Raw genomic sequence first — 20880 nt, 5'->3', positions numbered from 1 at the left:
AACATAATAAAATACGAGTTAATCTTTACCGTATTTAAGAAAAATCTTTACTTGATATAAGTATAGTACAGTATATAAGTTTTAATTTAACTACAATTTATCACACGCATTGTTCAATTTATGAAACACTTCGAGTTGTCTTTCTTCAAGTACACATTCACTTATATACAACATTGGTTATGACAGACGCCCAGAAAGAACATAGTGTTTTTTAAGCCGCCGCTTTTCCATGTGCCTTGAAAGTTTTTATTTCGTTTGTGTCTAAATGAGATTGAAAAGAAAAAAAAACAAAGTGATTTTCTTCAGCACCTGCAAATTGAGTTTTCATGTCACAACTCATATGTTATGCCAAAGAATGTCGAAACTACGCGGAGTCTTTTTACCGCACTAGAGATCTTGTAGTTTGGCTTCTGGAACAAGGATGCTTCAAGTCTAAACACATTACAACAAACGCTTTATGATCGTTATCATAAACTCGTTGATATTTATAGTGTATCCATTTGCACTTCGAGATTTTGAGAAACCAATTGTTTCGCCAGAATTCGTCGGGAATTAGTAGAACAATAGGGAATATAACACCTTGCTTCAATTTACACATTAAGTTGCAACGAATACGTCTTTTTTTTAGCATATAGCAATAACCAATTAATGTTAACTTTATTTTAAATGAAATTCTACACAAACAACCACAAAAGATTGTAAAATTTAAATCCGAAATATCGTCCGGTGATCAAACATTTATGGAATCTTGGAAAGTTATGAGTATTGCTTACGTCATAATTTCAAATGAAATAACATTTCGGTAGCAAACCGCATGATTGTGACATCAACTTCATGTGATTTTCGTGCAAATTCAAATATAGTCTTGCGACCATTGGAAAGTGTTTTAATTAATGCTCGAAAAAGTATCAAACATCCGACCAGCATCAGCGGAAGGATTACATTTGATTTTTTTTCATAATTCATCTTTATTTGACTAGAATGGCAAATAAAATTATTTCAATTATTAACGATATCAAAATCTTTGCTGCAAATAGACAGCATCAATGAATGTTAGGAAAATATCGATGTGAAATTGTTGGTGGTTTTGTGTGTGTGTGTGTGTGTGTGTGTGTGTGTGTGTGTGTGTGTGTGTGTGTGTGTGTGTGTTTCTTACTGTCCACAAATAATAACAATGAAAAACCGATTTTCAATATGCATATTGTGCGACGAATAACTCACAATTTCTCGATAAAGACATGCATTATAACAAAAAATTTAATTTATGTCTTTTTATATTCAAATATGATTCATTTGCCTTGTGTTTCGAGGATTGAGATCATTTTCCATTGAAAAAAATAATATGTGAGACGTTTTTACGATTTATTGAGTAATAGCACTTCCAAATAACCATCTCTGTACGTAGCACTACTTTGTCCTGGCGGTTGTGTAATATTTTGGATTCAAGGGCATCTGCACTTCATTTTCGACTGCAAAAAGATAAAATGATATTTAAACCAAGTATTATTAGCTATACTTACATGTCGTAGAGCATGCAGAAACAATATTAATTGCACTTTAAAGAGCCATATTTCTTATCAAACAATGAGTGATTGTCAACACGTATTATCTGTAATCTACTTGTTCTAGTTACAGGATAATAGACCACATGTGTATTTTATTATTAAGACAATAAATAATATTCACTTCATGAACATTGCAAAAATATGAATGTGTTACTTTTTATCCAAATATAATATATAAATGTTAAATAACGTAAATGTACACTTACAAGATCTGCTTGGCAAATAGTAAATCGTGTCGCCATACAGTAGTTAGTATGTACATTCGCTTTGCCATTCTTCTCCACGCTTATATCACCACAATCAAAGTGTTTAGACCTCTTATCTTTTCAATATACAATATACACGTGTTATTTCGATCACTTCATATTAACAGTAAATTGTCCATGGGCTGGGAGGGTCCACAGTGCACCCCCACCCCACTTCAACTTCATGGTAATTTTAGGTACCTTAATACCTCTCATTACCGAATCAATTTGTCGCCAAAAAATATATGGGATTCTTTTTCGGTATAAGCCTATATTTGTACCCTACTGGGTCAAAAAGCTAAAATTTTGGTAACTCAAATGTTTAAGCGTCATAGCCTTCCTGGGATAACATGTGTAAACAAACGAAACGTAGATATCGACGTATAGCCCAATGTCTCAGTTTTACAATAGTACCAAGAAAGTTGCGGTAACACTTAGGGTTTTGCGGTAAAATGAAGGAAAATGTACCCCTACATTGGGCTACATGATGATACATACATATGTCAGTTTACTTCGTTCTGTAGAAAGGAGAAGTTCGTAGAATAAAAAAAAACACTTAAAATAGATTTTTGCCTCAACGAGGTATAACAAATAGTCAAAAAACACAAAAATGCTTCAGTTTATATTTTGACGACAAAAAGATTCGTAAATGAGAGGTATAAGGGTACCTGAAAATCATATTTTAGTTGATAAGTGGGGGTGCACGGGGGTTATCTCAGCCCACGTACTAAAATGATGTCTTGCAACGCTTAAAAAGATGTTGGTGTCAATTTTTCAACTTTCGACATTGAGCAAAACAAATATGAAGTGGCATCTTGATTTCGAAAGAAATTTCGTGTCACTTTTGAAAACTATCAGTATAATATTTGTCAGTGTTTTAAAAGGAAAGTATTTAATTGCCAAGAAAGTACTATTAGACCAAAACAAAACGTATTTTGAAAGTTTCGAAAAATAATAAAATCCTTTCACCATCTCTTTACAACAGCGAACAAATAAAGGATGATTTATTTTTGATAAATTATTTAATATTTTTCATCAACTTTATTTCTTCTTACCATCTAGCCATCAAATATGCTTAATTGTCAAAAAAGGCTATCTGGACTTTACGGTGCATCCATCTGCGCCATGAAAACTGATTTGTTCAACGTGTCATAGTATTCCTATCCTCTTTCGTCTACCCCGAACGAACTCGGCAACTCGGCGGGTGTTTCTAGAAAAGCAGAGGACGCTTACCCTACCGGTGCACCTGATCCATGCTCCCAGTTTTTAGTGGAGTCCGCGTTCTTATTTCCTTTTGTTACTTTGTATGTATGATTTTAGTTCCTCTATGTTCTTGTTAAGTGTGTCTGTTTTCCGTGGCTGGTCTTTGTCCCTGGATTCCATTCTTTTGATTACTGTTACAACCTTGGTTCCCTTGATTAAGCTTTCAAATATTAAATAGAAGTATAACTATGTAAAATCGTATAATGACATAAAATAAAGTAACCATACTTTGGGTAAGCATTTTCAGAGAAATATCTTCATAGACTCTGATATTAACATGGGAAATTGATGCTGATGCTCGATCCAAAACTTTGCTTGGATAGCCTTTTTTTGACAAAGAAGCATATTTGATGGCTAGATGGTAAGAAGAAATGAAGTTGATGAAGATATTAATTAATTTATCAAAAACAAATAATCCTTTATTTGTTCGATGCTGTAAACTTCACATATTATTTCTTCATGAAAAAGACACCTTGTCTACACCCTCATTGAAACAATTCCAAACGCAAGTGTAATACATGGCACCTCGTTCTTCGATATGATAAATATTATAAATCAAGATGATTTCGTTTTTAGTTTTGTTTTATTCTGTTTTGTTTTTGTTTTGTTTTGTTTTGTTGTTTGTTTTTGTTTGTTTTGTTTGTTTGTATTTTGGGTGTTTGTTTTGTATTTTTGTTGTTTTTTGTTTTAGTTTTTACATTTTCTTGTGTTTTGTTTTTGTTTTTCTTTTATTTGTTTGTTTTTTTAGCGTTTGTTTGTTTGTTTTGTATTTTTCTTGTTTTTGTTTTAGTTTTTACATTTTCTTTTGTTTTGTTCTGTTTTGTTTTGTTTTTCTGTTTGTGTTTTTTCCGTTTATTTTGTTTGTTTGTTTTTTGGGGTGTTTGTTTGTTTTTTTGTTATTTTGTTGTTTTTGTTCTAGTTTTTACATTTTGTTTTGTTTTGTTTTTTGTTTTGGGGTGTTTGTTTTTTTGGGGTGTTTGTTTGTATTTTTGTTGTTTTTTGGGGTGTTTGTTTGTTTTTTTCTATTTTTGTTGTTTTTTCTTTTAGTTTTTACATTTTGTTTTGTTTTTTTTTTTTGGTGGATGAAAACATTTAGCCGTAAAGACATCCAAAATACCATTTGAAATCCCCATTGATCACAATATGAAGTTATAAATAAACAAGGTCAAAAGTGAAGGCTGACCCAGTTCTTCGAAAAGAAATACATATGTGTGGTTTCGTGAAATCTATACAGATAGAAGTTGAAGTTAATTTTAAAATAATGTATGAATGAGTTCTTAAAAGAAAAATTATGATTTTTTTTTCTTAATTAATCGCTGTATGAGTTATGGCTCCTGTAATTCATTCTTTTAAACACATTTAAGTGTAAGTCGGAGAGAGAGATGAGATTGATTTGCTCTATAACTCAAAAAAAACTAATTTGACAGAGAAAACAATTCAATGAAAATATATTTAGTGTACATTCGGTACATTTATCCAGAAAAAAATCAACGATATTCTGAAAATACCGTTATGCTAGAATTTTTACTATAAAGATATTTTTATTATCTTAAATAACAGAGGTGATAAAAAAAACTGCAAAATGTTGGACAAAAAATATGAACAAATCATGTATTGAAAGTTTATATTCAGAATTTTAATCATTGTTTTTATTGTATAATATGTAGTCGTTTCACTTCACATAACAAGCGTTAAGGTATAACCACTTCAAGGTATTAAAATAGCTGCTAGATTGTTCCAATTCCGTAATTCATAGTCCGTTTTATTTTTTAACGGATTATTCTAAGCCTAAACTAATCTAAATTACAAAGGCACCAGTCAAAAGTTTTAATTTAAAATGTATGTCATTACGACAGAACGTCTTGTGTGGTAAAATCAAAATCAATATATTACCATTGATGTTGGTAAAACCAGGTATGTCTGTATTACTTCCGGTTAGAGATTTTATCATTCCTTTCTTGCTCGGCAAATCTGTGTATGCAACTGTGTGTTTTTCTCCCGGATAATCTTAAACAAAGTTCAAGAGGTGAAGACATTTTGTAAAGATTTAAACAAAAGAACAGTTACTACAAATCATTGTTTTTTTTATTCGTTTCAATAACCTATGAATCTGCTTTATATTTCATGTTTAAGGTAATAATCATCCACTTTCCTCTGGCATTGTCTCTTACTGACGAGTACTTGCATAGGTGAACTGTTATATGTTATATGGAAAATGAAAGGAAAAAATCAGTTTAAAATGTTTTAATTACTTCAAAATTGTATTTAAATAAAAAATCAATTCAAATATTGAAGACTTAACAATAAAAATTTCAATTTATAATGTAACTACATTAACGTCATTCTGTTCAGTTAAATTAATTCTAAAAATCTCCTCTCTTGCTTTTTTTAATGTTGTTTGTTTAAGTCATCAAACAATGATAATTTTTCCGAAATATTTTTTTTAACTCTTGAAATGTGGAAGTTCAAATTTGTAAATATAAGTATGGTTTATCAAAAGGTGTTGCATATTGAGAAAAGAAGCTGAATATAAGTACATATCTATTGTAAAATGGCTAAAAGTATTGTCCTATTTGATTAATTTTGTCGTGATTTTAATTCGGTATTAATTAAACCAGGTGGCGGAAATTTTAGGAACTTAAGTATTTGAACTACAATTTTTGATAATTTCAAATAGTACATCTGACTCTGTTATATGCTTTCCTACATTTAAACACCACAAAATATTTCGTTTTTAATCTCACACAATAAGACCAGGACAGTTTTGTGAACGGAACAGTGCGCCTGTACTTAATTGAGTAGTGCACCCTTAAAGAGTTCTTTTTTTAGGTTGTGTTAGGTTTTGTCTTGTTTTACAAACTCTATGCATAGGAAAATCCAACTCACATTAAATTTAGTCTACAACCACTCTCATATTAGGCAATCTCAAGGTTGGGGATATTTCTACCTTATTCTCAGTCTTATACACACATATCATGAAAAAAAGGCTGTATACATGTCTTATTTTAGAAAAAAAACTCTTTAAATATCATAAATATTATTATCAATTGTTATCTTATGTATGGTTTTCAAAAGGGTTTTTTGAGAAGGCTGTCAATGTTGAAAATCAAAGGTCCAAACCTTCATATCGGGAGGATAACAAGTTATGAAAGCCAATCATCACACTAAATTGAGCTTTTTCAAACGAGAATAAAGAAAATCATTATTTACCAAGTAGACAAGGTGCTAGTCTAAATATAAACGTGATGATATCAAAGAATGAGGAACATGTAAGTACTGTTTTCATACAACAATTTCGGAAGAATTTGTATTTGTTCCTAATACTTTCTTAATCAGAATAATAAAAAAAATGTTACAATTTCAACTGTAATTGCATATGTCTCTCTATAATGTTAAAACAATTTCATAGTAGGCTGTAATGAATGACAATATATATATATATATGTATTTTATGTATATGACAATATATCTATGTCACAGCGGTACGAGTTCGAGTCCCGCGGAGGGAACGAAAAACAAAATTGCAAATTTAACAGTTCTAACATCGTTGGGAATTTTTCAGACCCTTATTTAATTTATTCCCCTATCCTACATAATAACACCTAGATGAACTGTCCCGTACTACCATACATCGTGTACTAAGTTACTGTCCTAGATTAATCCTACGAGGAGAAATGACCAGGCCAGCGAAAGCTATATTTTTATATAGCCTAGCTGGCCGAGTGATCTAGGGCGCTGGACTTAGTGCAGACGGTGTTGCCATAGATGTTACAGCGGTACGAGTTCGAGTTCCGCGGAGGGAACGACTAAAAATTTGCTTCGCAAATTTGACAGTTCTAACGTCGTTGGGAATTTTTCAGACCCTTCTATAAGTTTACGTTATCTTCCCTGTATCAATTTGATACGATGGGACAGTGTAGCGAATAGAGTCGTCACATTCTGAGACGTTGTATAATATTGATTTGTTGTGACATGCATCATTACTTTGATCCTCTATCCAACTTAATACACTTAGATGAACTGTCCCGTACTACCATACATCGTGTACTAAGTTACAGCCCTAGATTAATCCTACGAGGAGAAATGACCAGGCCAGCGAAAGCTATATTTTTATATAGCCTAGCTGGCAGAGTGGTCTAGGGCGCAGGATTTAGTGCAGGTGGTTTTGCCATAGATGTTACAGCGAGTTCAAGTCCCGCGGGGGGAACGACCAAACATTTGCTTCGCAAATTTGGCAGTTCTAACATCGTTGGGAATTTTTCAGACTCTTCTATAAGTTTACGTTATCTTCCCTGTATCAATTTGATACGATGGGACAGTGTAGCGAATAGAGTCGTCACATTCTGAGACGTTATATATATATATTGTTACACTGTAAAGAGTACCCACTAACGTTAAATTTACGTGAATGTCATATAAAGGTCGATTCACATGAATTTCACGAGAAGAATACTTACCTATGTGCCTAGTCATTTATCAAGTTAACTATCAATGCTTACGCAGTTAAGTAAGGTTTAAATCAAGGAAAAACTGCCAATACATCATACACATGTATGTTCTATTGTAATCAAATATTAAAAGGAATAATTTACTTACTGTTCTTGAGATAATTCTTTATCACTACTGCTTCCTCCACATTGTCTATAGTCGCCAGCATTCCACCTCGCATTACACAAAAAGTCTATGAACAAATTGATTAAAAACTGAAAATACTTACAATCCCTTAAGATAAATGCTTTAATAAAACGCAGTCATATACATATATTAAGAATCGAATGAAATTATTATGGTAATCTTCTCTTACATTGTTATTGATTACAAATATAACATTCATACATGTATAATGATGAGGAACGTCCCAGATGTTCGTTCAATAGTCTAACTCGTCAAGAGTCACTCAAAGAGTATAAGTAATGTTGTCAAAAAATAAACATATGCAGGTAGGTTTCAAATGGGAGATGACTCCCTACCATAAAATTATATCAATATGAAAAAAGTCATTGCCATTTCTTTACTTGTGCGCTGTGAGGAACATGCTAATTTTTCTTTGAATACTGTGAAGCACTTTTATTCGTGGTTATCAATTTTCGTGGTTTAGAGAGAAATGGCCAGTTCATGGATTGTCACATTTGTGGATTTGACAAATCCATTATACAAATGAATGGAAAGTTTTGTTTTCGTTGGGAACCAAATTTGGTGGTTTCCCAAACCCACGAAAACCACGATAATTGGTACCCAACGAACAATGATACTTTCATATTTATTGTTTGTGCTTACTAGCAAGATCACTTTTAAATGTAGGAACACGCAGTGCAGGCGAACAACTGATCCATATGACTGTCTAAACTGAGTGAATTTATTTTTGTAAAGTATAAACAAATGTTATAAAAGTGTTCAGACACTTATAAATGACTAAAAGATTGACGACTCCATTTCAAACATTTCACACCATATGATAGCAGTAAACAAAGAATAGACTACGTATAAATAATGGCTAAGTGGTTATCTGTAAATGTTCATTCAGCACGATTCATGTCATATCGTTTGAAAGAGTAACCATGGAAACCAAGGTTCTAGCGGAAATCCAAAGAATGTAATCCAGGGACAAAGACAAGCTTGAAAAACAGACTCACACAACAAAGAACATAAAAAACAAAATGATACGTACAAAGCAACAAAAGTAAATGAATAGATGCCTTTTTGGCATTTCTTTTATGTGAAAGTACAGCTTTATGTTAAAAAAATATAATACATTAAACAGTAAATCTTAAGTAATTTATTCAGCTGCCGTAATCTAAATATCGGCAAGATAATAACGAAGCGTCAGCAGTGGAATCATTTATGTATCTCAAATCCCAAAGCATGGCCTTAACGTGAACACATGGAGGAGAGATGCTCTATATACACAATGTATTGAACGAAACAAGAAAGATGACACATAAAAACTTAAGATAAGGGAAACAAGACAGTCACATAAAAAACTAAAGCACTACATATATGAATTACCACCAAAAAAACGGGAGTGACATCGGGTGCTCCGGGAAGGAAAGCATGTCTAACTGACTTTACAGTCACACCAAATATACATATATATACTGCAGAGAAAAAGTTTCAGTTCTAGCCTTACTTTGTAAATGAAATGATGATGATACATCGCATAAAAGTGAATTTCTTTCCTTAAATGAGCTGCAAACACATTATCAGATTATAGCGTAAGATAAACATTTTCAAATAAGAACATTTTCATGACAGAGACAACAATGAACTGACACTTGTGAAACTGAATAAAACTCACTAGGTGAAACCCCGCAAAATGGGATCATGTGATAAAGAATTCCTGACAAATAAATCTCATTCTGCTATTTAAGAAGGTTTACGGGTAAGAGGATTGTTCGCCTTGGTCCGCCAATGAAAATGTCAATGTTATGCAGCAGAAAATCCCAAAAGTAATTCAAATAGAAAGCAAAATCAGAGATGCATATATTGACAAGATGCAATATAAAGCATTAGAAGGTTTCATCAAATTTAGTTTCAGAGAAATTGTGGATTAGTACTTGGATAAGACAAACGGACTGCTAGCGTGATAACTATAGAAAAGAATTAACCAATTGTGAATCAAAACGTATTTACATTTAACAAAGTACAGTAGCTACAATTTCACAATTTACTAATCCAAAATAATATAAGACTATTAAGAATGTTCTGGCCATATGCAACATACAGCAGTGGATCAAAAATGGGACTTCTGATCAAGAATATGCTAATTCTTGTTCAAATTGTACATAAGTTAACAAATATTGAATGGACTTTTTCCTTATATCAGCCACTGCAATGTACATATACAGTAGTAAATAAGGAAAATGTAGAAACATACATTGTGATAACTTACTATACTTTCCATAAACATCAACTTTTTCCTTGAGAAAAGAAAGCATTTCTTTTGATATTCCTTTCCATTTGCTGAGACTTTCATGAAGCCGTCAGGACAATCTGGTTTTGGAACACACACAGCTGTTTAAAAGAAATATAGTTTTATGAATATTGTAAAAAAACGTATTTTATTGTCATGTAAGTGTAAGTATAGTGGCGACTATACTATATCATTCTTTAAGAAAAACAAGTTTACTACAAGTAAACGGTAAAATTGAATTTAAAAACAAATAAAGGTTGCTGTATTGAAAAAGTTTAAATAACTTAATTCAAATAATAAATAGCATATATTATAACGTGACGAATAACTAGAGGTTCTAGAGAGAGCCTAAATCCCTCATCCTGGTCAAAAAGAGGTTCTAGAGAGCCTAAATCCCTCATCCTGGTCAAAAAGAATCTATTAAGCTTTCTAAAGCTGGGCTCTTTACATTACTGTACTATTGTCACAAGAATCATTTGATCAATGGAGAACATCTAGTTACCCATCTGGTTTTCATATTATAAAAAAAATCTCTCATAGTCATTTATGTACTCTTCAAGGGCAATTACTCCAACATCGACCAACAGATCATCATAAAAAATCGATTTACTGACCCATAATATATTCATATGTCTATAGATATTTCTAAAAAATTCGGTTCAGGTCCAACTCGTCATGTTGAACAACTGTACTGCCTGCTAGATTTTACAGAAACCCAAATTGTTTTAATTATTTGCACAATTCTACAATAGACCCCTATGTACTATTTAAGTAACTGTGGCTATGTTTGCGGAAGATCAAAAATCCACCACAAATATTGTTGGAGATATTCATCGGAACACTCATGCAAAGTTTTGTTTGAATCCATCATGTGGTTTCAGAGAAGATTTTCTGCAAATGTGAAATTCGGAGAAAATCTTTTTCAGGACTCATTACTCATTCGTTAATGGATCTTTCTAGAAATTTTGGCATAGGTCCAACTCATAATGCTGAACAATTCTGCTCCTTGCCAGATTATAACTAAACTCAACAGTTTATAATTTATTTGCAAATTCTGCAATTTGACCCCTATTGTAACGACGGCCATGTTTTTTCATAAAATTGCTCAACAGATTGCTTAAATTTCTGAAAACTTCGGGGAAAAAATTCGTTTAAGGACTCACAACTCTTTCATTCGTCAACGGATCTTTTGGAAATTTCGGCATAGGTCCACTTCATAATGTTGAATAGTTTTACTCTGCCAGATATGAGCTAAACTCAATTGCTTTTTTAATTATTTGCAAAATTCTGCAATAGACCCCGATGGTCTATTTTCAGTAAATCCTAATCCAAAGATCGTTAAAATTACCATAAGGAACATTAATTTCAAAATTAAAAACCCCACGACTTTAACCACTGTTACAGAGAATAAATGTCTTCTTGTTCCCGTTTTATCCATTTTCTTGTGTAGTCCTCCACGGCATCCATCAGAACTTTAAAGTTAAATTCCAATTTATGGAGCGTGGTTCGCGGTACTTGGGACCTTTAGAAAGGATATTACGCAGAAATTTGTTTTCGATCATAGACAAATCTCCCGACGTGACCGGAAGGACCGTATTTCAATGGAGAGTTTTTGCAAGAACAGTTATGTGATTTAGCCTTGAAGTCGTCAATCTCGAGATTTTGCAATAGCCTTTTATAATTGAAAATTGTGGATGCGGTGGGTGAAGTATAGGAATGTGAAATAATTGGTATGGATTTGTCTTTGAAATACGGAGGAATTTTGTTGATAACGTTTTTTGTGATGGAGAATGTTAGCCAAATTAATTGCATCTATACCTTTGTTGACAAACGGTTTAGGAAGAAATGATCGGTTTTTTTTTATCTTGAAATTTCACACAAGCTGGTTTTAAAAAGTCTGTGGAAACCAATAGCCAAAATGATGGCAACAAGTCTGTATAATGATGAGGTAGGGTCAGAAACAGGAGTGTCAAGACTTGTTTTGTAAAGGGAGTGTAGTAGAGTAAGAGGTACAGAATAGAGGTTGGTTCTAATGTGAAGAAGTCCAACAGGTTTTTGTATGAAAGAAAGGAGACCATCTATAGAGACATCATGTAACTTAGGTGACGTATATTGGCGATGGCCATGACTCCTTTCCCGTCTTGGATTTTTGTCAAATTAATTCATCATATTTATGCTATTTTTATATTGGCTTGAAAGGTTTCCTATACTTTATATGTTGTCATTGCATCCGTAAGGTATTGCAGTACCTAGTCTGCGTATCCAGTACTCCTCTCTATCAAAACTCATAAAACTTTAGTAAACTAAATTAACTTAATTTCAAATGTTAAAAAACAAATTAGCTTATGTGGTACGTACATTTTGTCCTGTCAATTTGACAACCACTCTTTAAAGTAGAAATGTTAAGAAATCGATAGAAGGTATAGCTTTATGGTATTTTTTACAATCTGGTCTCAGCTACCAAGCTATGAAATCAGGAATAGGAGGTCATATAAACAAACGTGTAGTACTGAGTTGAACTAACATCATTAGTCTCTTAATGTAAATCTGTAAAGTGTGTGTGTGTGTGTGTGTGTGTGTGTGTGTGTGTGTGTGTGTGTGTGTGTGTGTGTGTGTGTGTGTGTGTGTGACATTTTTCCATACTTACAAAAATTATAATGATGAATTCCAATATTAAAAAAATACATACGTGCTTGAGTCGTAACTGGGCAAGATGTTGGAGAAGGACAAACTGGACACATCATCCCAAGCATACCCATCATTCCACTTGCAGGAGTCATACCATCAGGCGTATCACTAGACATAACACTAGACATGGTGTTGAACATCATACCAACTGATGCTAATAATACTGCCAGACCAATTACCGAAGCTAAAGTTTAACCAATTTTGAAAAAAAAGCATTATTTTTTTTTTGGCTAGGCTATCCATAATCAGTATCGCACTGTGTAGGTATGTGTACCTGAACATATATAATCATCGGTGAATAGCTAAAACTAATAAGCATCGATCGTGAATTGAAAGTCAGATAAATTTAGCTGAATAAATAATAAAATAACAATTAGTCATTGTTTAATTGAAATAATAGTTCAATATCATGGTATTGTTTTACATTTACACCCTGCAATATCTTTGCGAAATGTCCATTTTAACATTGACATTGTCAAAATTGCAGCTGATTGTAGTTCCATGTACATTTGTATAGTTTACAAAGTTTTCTAAACAGTTATCTATATGAATTTCATCTAATTATCTTAGGGTCACTAAAGGATTCTGAAATGAAGTTTTAAAATATGAAGTTAGCTTAACTAGCCTAATCACCTGATAAATTGATTTCTTGAATAGTTCCGCATATTTAATTTGACTAAGTTTTACTATTGTTTTATTTCAAATGTATCAACGCTTTAAGTTTTGCTTATCTTAAGAATTACCCCTCTCTCATTCCATTCTTCTTGTCTCATATAATTGTGCTTGTTTTCCTTTGCAAATGTTATGGTTGATAAAACGTAAAGTAAACAAAAAAAGACTTATATATAATGATATATTCTCGTTAATTTTTAATTATATTCTATTATTATTGTCCATTCATTTTCACAAAAATTAACATGCTTTCAGATCGTATATGATCTAAGTTACTCGGGCAATTCATAAAATATTTGCAATAAATCCGTTAGCACCTATCGCTGTTTACCTGATGTAAATTTATATCATTCAAAACCATTTATATACATCAGATATCTTTATTGTTTAAAAAAGCATTTTTTTTTATTGCAGAGCAGATACTTTGTTTAACATATGCTTTTTTAACGAATAATTTTTTTGCTTAATTAACGATACCATGTGATGGTCAATCATATTTATTCAATATTTCATTCAAAATATAAATAGAACGTAAATTGGGGTTAACGACTCTTATGCAACATATTAAGATGAAATAACTGGTCCCCATTTTTTTTCATCTTGTTCCAATATTCGAATAAAAAACTGTTTAGATCAACTGCAAAAGCCAGCCTAGTAACTGCTCCGGCAGTTTTCAAACCATTTAAACGTAAGAGAATAATATAGTGTTTGAACTTGTGGAAACGTTACGAGTCAAGAGTCACAAAAATGAATATATTGGTGTACACCTAAAGAAAACTTTTGCTAGACTAATTTGGAGATTAATAAATAGATTCGAAATAACAAACTGTTCTAACTTACGTAAACTTGATCCTGGTCCGATAGGATTAACCGACGAAGCCTGTGCTTGTAAAGGAAATACACCTCCTTCTGTACTTTGTACAACAAACGACTGTTCTCCTTGCACTGTTGGTATATTGTTCAATAAACTGGTAGGTAAAATTGCATTTTGAACCGATGCAGGTATGCCATCACCTTGTTGAACAATTATAGAATTTTCGGGATTGCCATTAATAAATTGTCGTCCACTAAGGTCTTGAAAAGCCATCCTGAAACTTAAATTTCGTAGTGTTCATTACTTGAACAGTAATGATGTAAAAAAATGCCTATGTTGGATTTAGAATTTCACTTTGTCTGCTCCTAAAAACAGTGATATGATATTCTTGTATGGTTTAAAATATATGCCATACCAATGAAATGTTCCTTTAAGGGGCATTTGTAATCAAATACATTTTTGTTATTTAAACATTGAGAAGCAATTAGATATAGCAAAATATGGAACATCATTTTAAATAAAGGAAGGAAAATCAGACGTAACTGCTTTAAAAATTATATTTTATTTATATTTAATTTAATATATTTAAAACTGGATTCAAGATATGATCATTGATAACAAACCATGGCGTTTATCAAGACATACAATTCAGAAAAGAAAGAGTAATCAAGGGAACCAAGGTTATAGCGGTAATCAAAAGAATGTAATCCAAGGACAAAGACCAGACATGGAAAACAGACATACACAACAAAGAACATAAAGTAACTAAAAGTATACATACAAAGTAACAAAAGTAAATGAGCAACTCGGACTCCACTAAAAACTGGGAGCAAGGACCAGGTGCACCGGTAGGGTAAGCGTCCTCTGCTTAACAAAAAAGGAGCATCAAAAGCAAAATATGAAGAAGTAAAGTTGGGGATAATACAACACAGAAAAGGAATTAAAGTGTCAATCACATAAAAAAAAGATATACCACCAAAATAATATATTAAATAACTGTAGGGGCAATCAAGGGAACCCAGATTCTAGCGTTCTAGCGGAAATAAAAAAAAATGCAATCAAGTGTAAATATCGATTTTGAAAGTCTTATATGACAAAGTTTTCACGTGAACAGGCTATGAACATAAACATCAATACGTAACTATAGAGAGAGACAACGTACTTAACACTTCCAATTATTTTAATTTAAATAGCAACTTCACTTAGCCACACATTGCGAGTACACAAAGAACATGATATACATGCAAAATCTTTTCATTCAGTTATATTAAATTCAAAAAAGATATGGGTAAAAAAATCGCTTTTCCAACATTTCTGTCTCATTAAACTCCATAAACTCCAACAGAAGTCAAAATCAAATCAAGACGAAAACTTGCATTAAACTAAATCTTGAAGACATTACTTGATTTTTTATTTTAATGAGAGTGCTAGATATGTATTGTCTACTATGAAAATTTAAAAATACACTAAATGTGAAAAAAGACCATATCAAGAATAAAAATAGAAGGTCAAAATATTGTTTGTCGAGGAAAAATTCAAAAGTACAAGTCTTTTGATTATTCTTATTTGAATTTGATTAATCTTACCTTGCTTAAAGACGTTTGTGTTGCAGGACTGTTCAGTAAAATGCATCGGTTCTTTTTATAATATAGATTATAGGGTGTACAGATATATCCAGGAACCAGTCAATCATATAGTTACTATAAATAATGTTTTTTTTTTTCCTCCGTACACATTTTTCCTGATAAATTTGATATATGTGATTAAGGAAAGTCCTGCAATGGAATAAATATAGTATGACTGATCATCCAGATATAGTACATATCAAGGATCATATACATGAATAATGAGAACAGAGTTGTGTAATAATACTTAACTCTTTAAGGGTATTTTCATTCCAAATCTGTTCAGTATGTTTAGTTGTATTGCATTACAATGGGTTTTATTTGGAATAAAGAACATCTATCTTGTTTCGATTTAACTGTATTTGCAAACCAAATGCACACTATATAAAACGTGTCAAGAGTGAGGACTGTGAAGTACTACGTTTTATTGCTCACATTCTAAGAATTTATAAATTATCATTGTCCTTATTGTTATTATTATTACTAATTTGCATATTTATCCATTCATTGGAATGCTTGGCTATCCATATTTTTAAATAAATTTCTCTTTTAAATATGTTACTTTAATCAGCTTCGTTGTTATGTTATGTTTTTTTTTTTTGTTTTTTTTTTTTGTTTTTTTTTTTTTTGGGGGGGGGGGGGGGGTTTGGTTTTTTTATTATTATTTTTGTTTGAAAGATGAATAAAATGACAAAACCATATCATATAAAAAATTGTGAGGTGTTTCAATATTATTTACAATTAATCTTTATACTGTTTGTAGGACCGTGCCTGGAAATAGAATAGAATGAAACGTGATGAAACAAGGAACACAAAATCATTTGAGGTTACTTTCTATTTTAACTCTTTTTTTCCATTTTTTCTTTGTTTAAATGTGCATATAGTTTATTCCTCTATGTTCCCTAATTCTCCATACAACTTCATATCTAGCGAGACTCAAGATGGCAACAGTGGCGTGAATTTAGAAATTTTGTTATGACACTTTTATTTGATAAACAAACTTAAAACAAAAAAGGCTTGGGTACTTCTAGACACTTACCCAGCCCTGGTTATTTTTGTAAAAGTCTTGGGTACTTCTAGACACTTACCCAGCCCTGGTTATTTTTGTATTTTATAACTAAGGAAGTGCAGCGTTCACTAGGTTAAGGAATCCAACAACAAAACGAATCACCAAACATTCCCCCCCCCTTCAGTAGCTACTTGTACTTAACTAATTAATATGTCAGTCTTTGACATAAACCATGTATGCCTGAGGAAGAACCAAAAACTTTCTTTATTTGTGTCTCTCTAAAGTTATTTTAGGACCCCACTGAGTACAAAAAACCTATGTGTTCACCCTCATCAATAAACATATCAATAGACGTGGTGAATGGCAATTGCGTGAACTCTACCCAGAAAAGTCCGTTCAAAAGCTACCTCTTTAGACTATATTAGACGTCTAATTGTTCTTAGTATCATAAATCGTAATCTAAGTTATCAGTTTATACAATATATACAATTCAACAATTTTATTATTTCAAATTCTCGCTAAATTCCGATATATCTTCAAGGGCCGATTTTGCTTGTCGCTATAGTTTTCATTTTCTGACATAATCGCTGAACGATTTCTATCTATATCCTGTCTTTTTGACATCAGTTATTTTTTTATTCAAATGTCAACAGCTTAATTCGTACAGATTATATTATGGGGATTTTGGCATTTATTAGGATTTCGATTAATTCGAGCTCCAAAATAAAATAACTATAATAGCAGAACTCTAGATGCGTGAAAGGAAAACAAAGGGAAGCAGGACTCGAACAGGAATCAAAAAGAACAAAATCTATTGACCATACATTATGCATAACCACAAACATACATTATGCATAGAAATATTCAAAATACAAAAAAAATCTTGGTTACTTTTTAGTTCTTGGTTATTGCGTTTCCTATGATTCTATTTTTCTTTTCAGAATATACATACTGGAAAAACGTGATGTATTTTGCCTAGTATTTTAACAAAGGAAGTCGTTCCTCTTATGCAGAGTATAGTTTGTTGTCAAAACATTATTTGGTTTGCAAATCGTCGATTATATGTAAAAGCTCATACTTACCATAGATATTATGTATTCTAACTAGGATGAGACTTTCGTCATTTAAAAAATTCAAACACATCAGTTCATATTTTTTCATATCACGTTTAATAATGTGTTAACCCTGATAAAAAATTGTCACACCAACAGTATTTGTGTCCGAAAATCTGCCTACATTTAAGGGAATGTAACATTAATGTATATATGGTATGGTTTGAACCAATCAGTTCATCTATATAATGAAAAAATAATTTTAAGCACCAGTCAACTAAAATTCAGATGTTGTCAATGGTAAGAAGTGATTCGTGGTGTCAAAAACGCTGAAACATATCCCTTTTTTTTCTTTTCAAGATAGTAATTATATAAATTGTGTATGAAATTGGTTCCTTGAAAGACTTTTCGTTCTTGATTTGGTTAAATTTGATTTTCTTAAAAATACAGATTTGATTTCAGAAAGGTCTATCCTTGCGTAAAAATATAGCATATGTTGTTACTAACGAATGGCAAATGTTTCTGAATTAAAAATACAAGTGAATTCGGTTGGGTTTTGACATGCCTGAATTACCTCCTGTCTGATTTTTAAGACTGCTACTTAAGATTTAATTAATTCTATCCCCCTCAAAAGAGAAAAAAAAACGTGGAATATGCATAAATGTAAGTAACGTTTTGTCTGCCTTTTCGTTCAGAATAAAAATAATAAACCATTATCAACTTTCCATACGATTCAAACGTTCTTTTCTATAGCAATTACTTCACTATAAAATCCAATGCATAAGGTATTACACAAACGGTCGTTGAATGAAGTAGTTTCTTTAACTTGTTCGGATATCATGTCGTTTTAGTGTGATGTAATGGCAGTGAGTCCCTCAGCAAATGATAATATTTCCCAGTGATCTAATCTGATATTTCAAAGTTAAACAACCTAAAAAAAAATGTTTCCACTTCATATTCATATATCACTGACACAATATTTGAATATTTCTGTTTTCAACTATTAAAGACGATACGCCGGTCCTATGTATTAATTCTAAATTTCTAATTTAAAAAAAAAAAAGAAATGTCACTTAACGATTTACTCAACAAAATAAGTGTGTTAAGAATGAAAGATCTAAAACTTCGATTTAATGTATAATTTGATATTTGGAAGGAGTAGTATTTTCACTGAGAATTAAAATATTTACTATGTTCTAATTCCCTTTTTGAACTCTGCTGTTCGATTATACAATGTTCAAATGTATGTTATTCAGATATTTACGGACATTTATTTCTTGTCATATCTTTAAGGTTTTTGCTATACGTGACATTGCATGAACATATTTGTAATGGTTTATACTTGTCCATAAGGCATAAAAGTTTTTGATCGAAACTGAAGTGTTTTTAGTAACTTTCTTAATTTTACCTCATATATGTGCCATATCTATTTCATCAGAAACGTTACAAACATGCATTATATTTCATTTTCTTCAATACAATTGGATAATAAACATTAAAAAGCAACATTCGAATTTTCGAATTCTCGTCCACTTGACCATAACAAGAGACACTTACAAAGACGATAAAACACCAAGGGTGTCAAAACCACAATCTTCATTTACGTTTTTTCATGTTTTTACCGCTTTCTTCACGTTCCGATGGGGTTTTGATTAAAACTGATGTCAAATCTAAAACAAATTGCTTAAAAGTGTTACAAAAATATATATTAATTCAATTTGTTTCATTTAAATACACATTTTTAAGAAATGAGAAGTGCTTAAAACATTTGTTTTTTTATTATTAGTTCTTGGAATGGGATTGATTTTTTTAAAATCTAAAATCTATAGAATATAAAACGAAGGGATCATATAGCAACGATACTTAAATTAAATATAACAGTTACGTAAAACTATATTTACTACCAACTGTGTTTTGACACATCCAGATACAGAAAAAAATAATGACGAAAGCAGCAAAAAGGTAAAAGGCCGTCCATGTAGTCATCATTTAGATTAAAATTATGATATGGTTGACTCAGATTACATTTTATCACGCAATTATTCAGAGGGAACAGGTATTTTTCTACATCAATACGGGATGACAGAATACACTCAAAATTCTGTAAAAAAGCAACTTAACTATGAACATTTCCAGTGGTATATTCACGTCGCCATGGAAGAGGGAGGTTCAGCGCGCTGTAAAACCTAGGTATAACCCACAATTTCGTTCAAAATGCATGTGCCATGTCAGGACCATTGCGGTACCATCTGTTCCGGTGATGTAATATCTATTTTGCCATTTTATTTTGGAAATGACTTGATTATGGTTTAGTGTTTGTGGAATCGTGCTGTTGAGAAGTCACTCTATGCATTTTTTGTGAAAGGTTTTTGAAGAATGATCAAGGGAACCAAGGTTATAGCGGTAATCAAAAGAATATAATCAATTTTCATGGCGCGAATGGATACACCGTAAAGATCCACGAGTTCATGATGACGACAATACAACTTCTGTTGTGATAGCTTCAATCTTGTAGCAAGATAACTCTGTTCCAGAAGACTATTGTTTAGAATTCTAGTGCGATACAAAAAGTCTGCGTAGTTTCGGCAAGCTCTGGCATAACGTGTGAGTTGTGATATGAGTACTCCATAGGCAGGTGCTTAAGGGATGTTACCACAGATGAAAGGAAAGTTGACAATTTTGAATGAAAAGTCATCATGTTTGTCGCAAAGTTTGGTCAATAGTTTTCCTTTACCATCGTTTCGAAGTGTAGGTCAAGATATGAGGCTGACTTCACAGTGTCTGTATTATCCTTTATCTCAAGTTCTTTGGGGTAGATGCGATGTATCAAATCCCCGAAATTAGGAGTTTTTAAAGATAATATGTCATATATATAGCGGAAACTGAGATTAAAGGATCTAGCTTAACGATATTCTTTCTTTCGGATTAGATCAGCTATAAAGTCAGCCTCATAAGAGTGAAGGAATAGGTCAGCAATTAGAGGAGCACAATTTGTTCCCATTAAAATGCCGACCGTTTGTTGAAAAACATGTCCACC

The 20880-nt window shown here is 31.9% G+C and overlaps 1 protein-coding gene across 1 annotated transcript; it reads right to left on the bottom strand.

Annotated features, from left to right (window-relative positions):
- Positions 1 to 1348: 1348 nt before the first annotated feature.
- On the bottom strand, positions 1349 to 16404 carry LOC148616011 (uncharacterized). Its single transcript, XM_088582637.1, has 8 exons — positions 15744 to 16404; positions 14184 to 14437; positions 12673 to 12855; positions 9963 to 10084; positions 7670 to 7754; positions 4967 to 5080; positions 1772 to 1887; positions 1349 to 1469 (listed from the first exon to the last, which is right to left on the bottom strand). Exons 2-8 carry the CDS (start codon positions 14428 to 14430, stop codon positions 1443 to 1445), a joined length of 894 nt encoding a protein of 297 aa, XP_088438763.1. The 5' UTR covers positions 14431 to 14437; positions 15744 to 16404; the 3' UTR covers positions 1349 to 1442.
- Positions 16405 to 20880: the final 4476 nt, after the last annotated feature.

This window comes from Perna viridis, chromosome 5 (assembly GCF_037379345.1).
Source record: "Perna viridis isolate PV_CMFRI_1.1 ecotype Kerala chromosome 5, ASM3737934v1, whole genome shotgun sequence".
NCBI classification, from domain to species: Eukaryota; Metazoa; Mollusca; class Bivalvia; order Mytilida; family Mytilidae; genus Perna; species Perna viridis.
This window is presented reverse-complemented; position numbering and strand designations above follow the sequence as displayed.

Excerpts from the sequence above, each read along its gene's own strand:
- LOC148616011 (XM_088582637.1), bottom strand. The coding sequence starts at position 14,430 with ATGGCTTTTCAAGACCTTAGTGGACGACAATTTATTAATGGCAATCCC. Across the intron at positions 10,085-12,672 it reads CCCAGTTACGACTCAAGCAC|CTGTGTGTGTTCCAAAACCA; the intron begins GTATGTATTTTT and ends TCTTTTAAACAG. Across the intron at positions 7,755-9,962 it reads TGATGTTTATGGAAAGTATA|ACTTTTTGTGTAATGCGAGG; the intron begins GTAAGTTATCAC and ends ATTTGTTCATAG.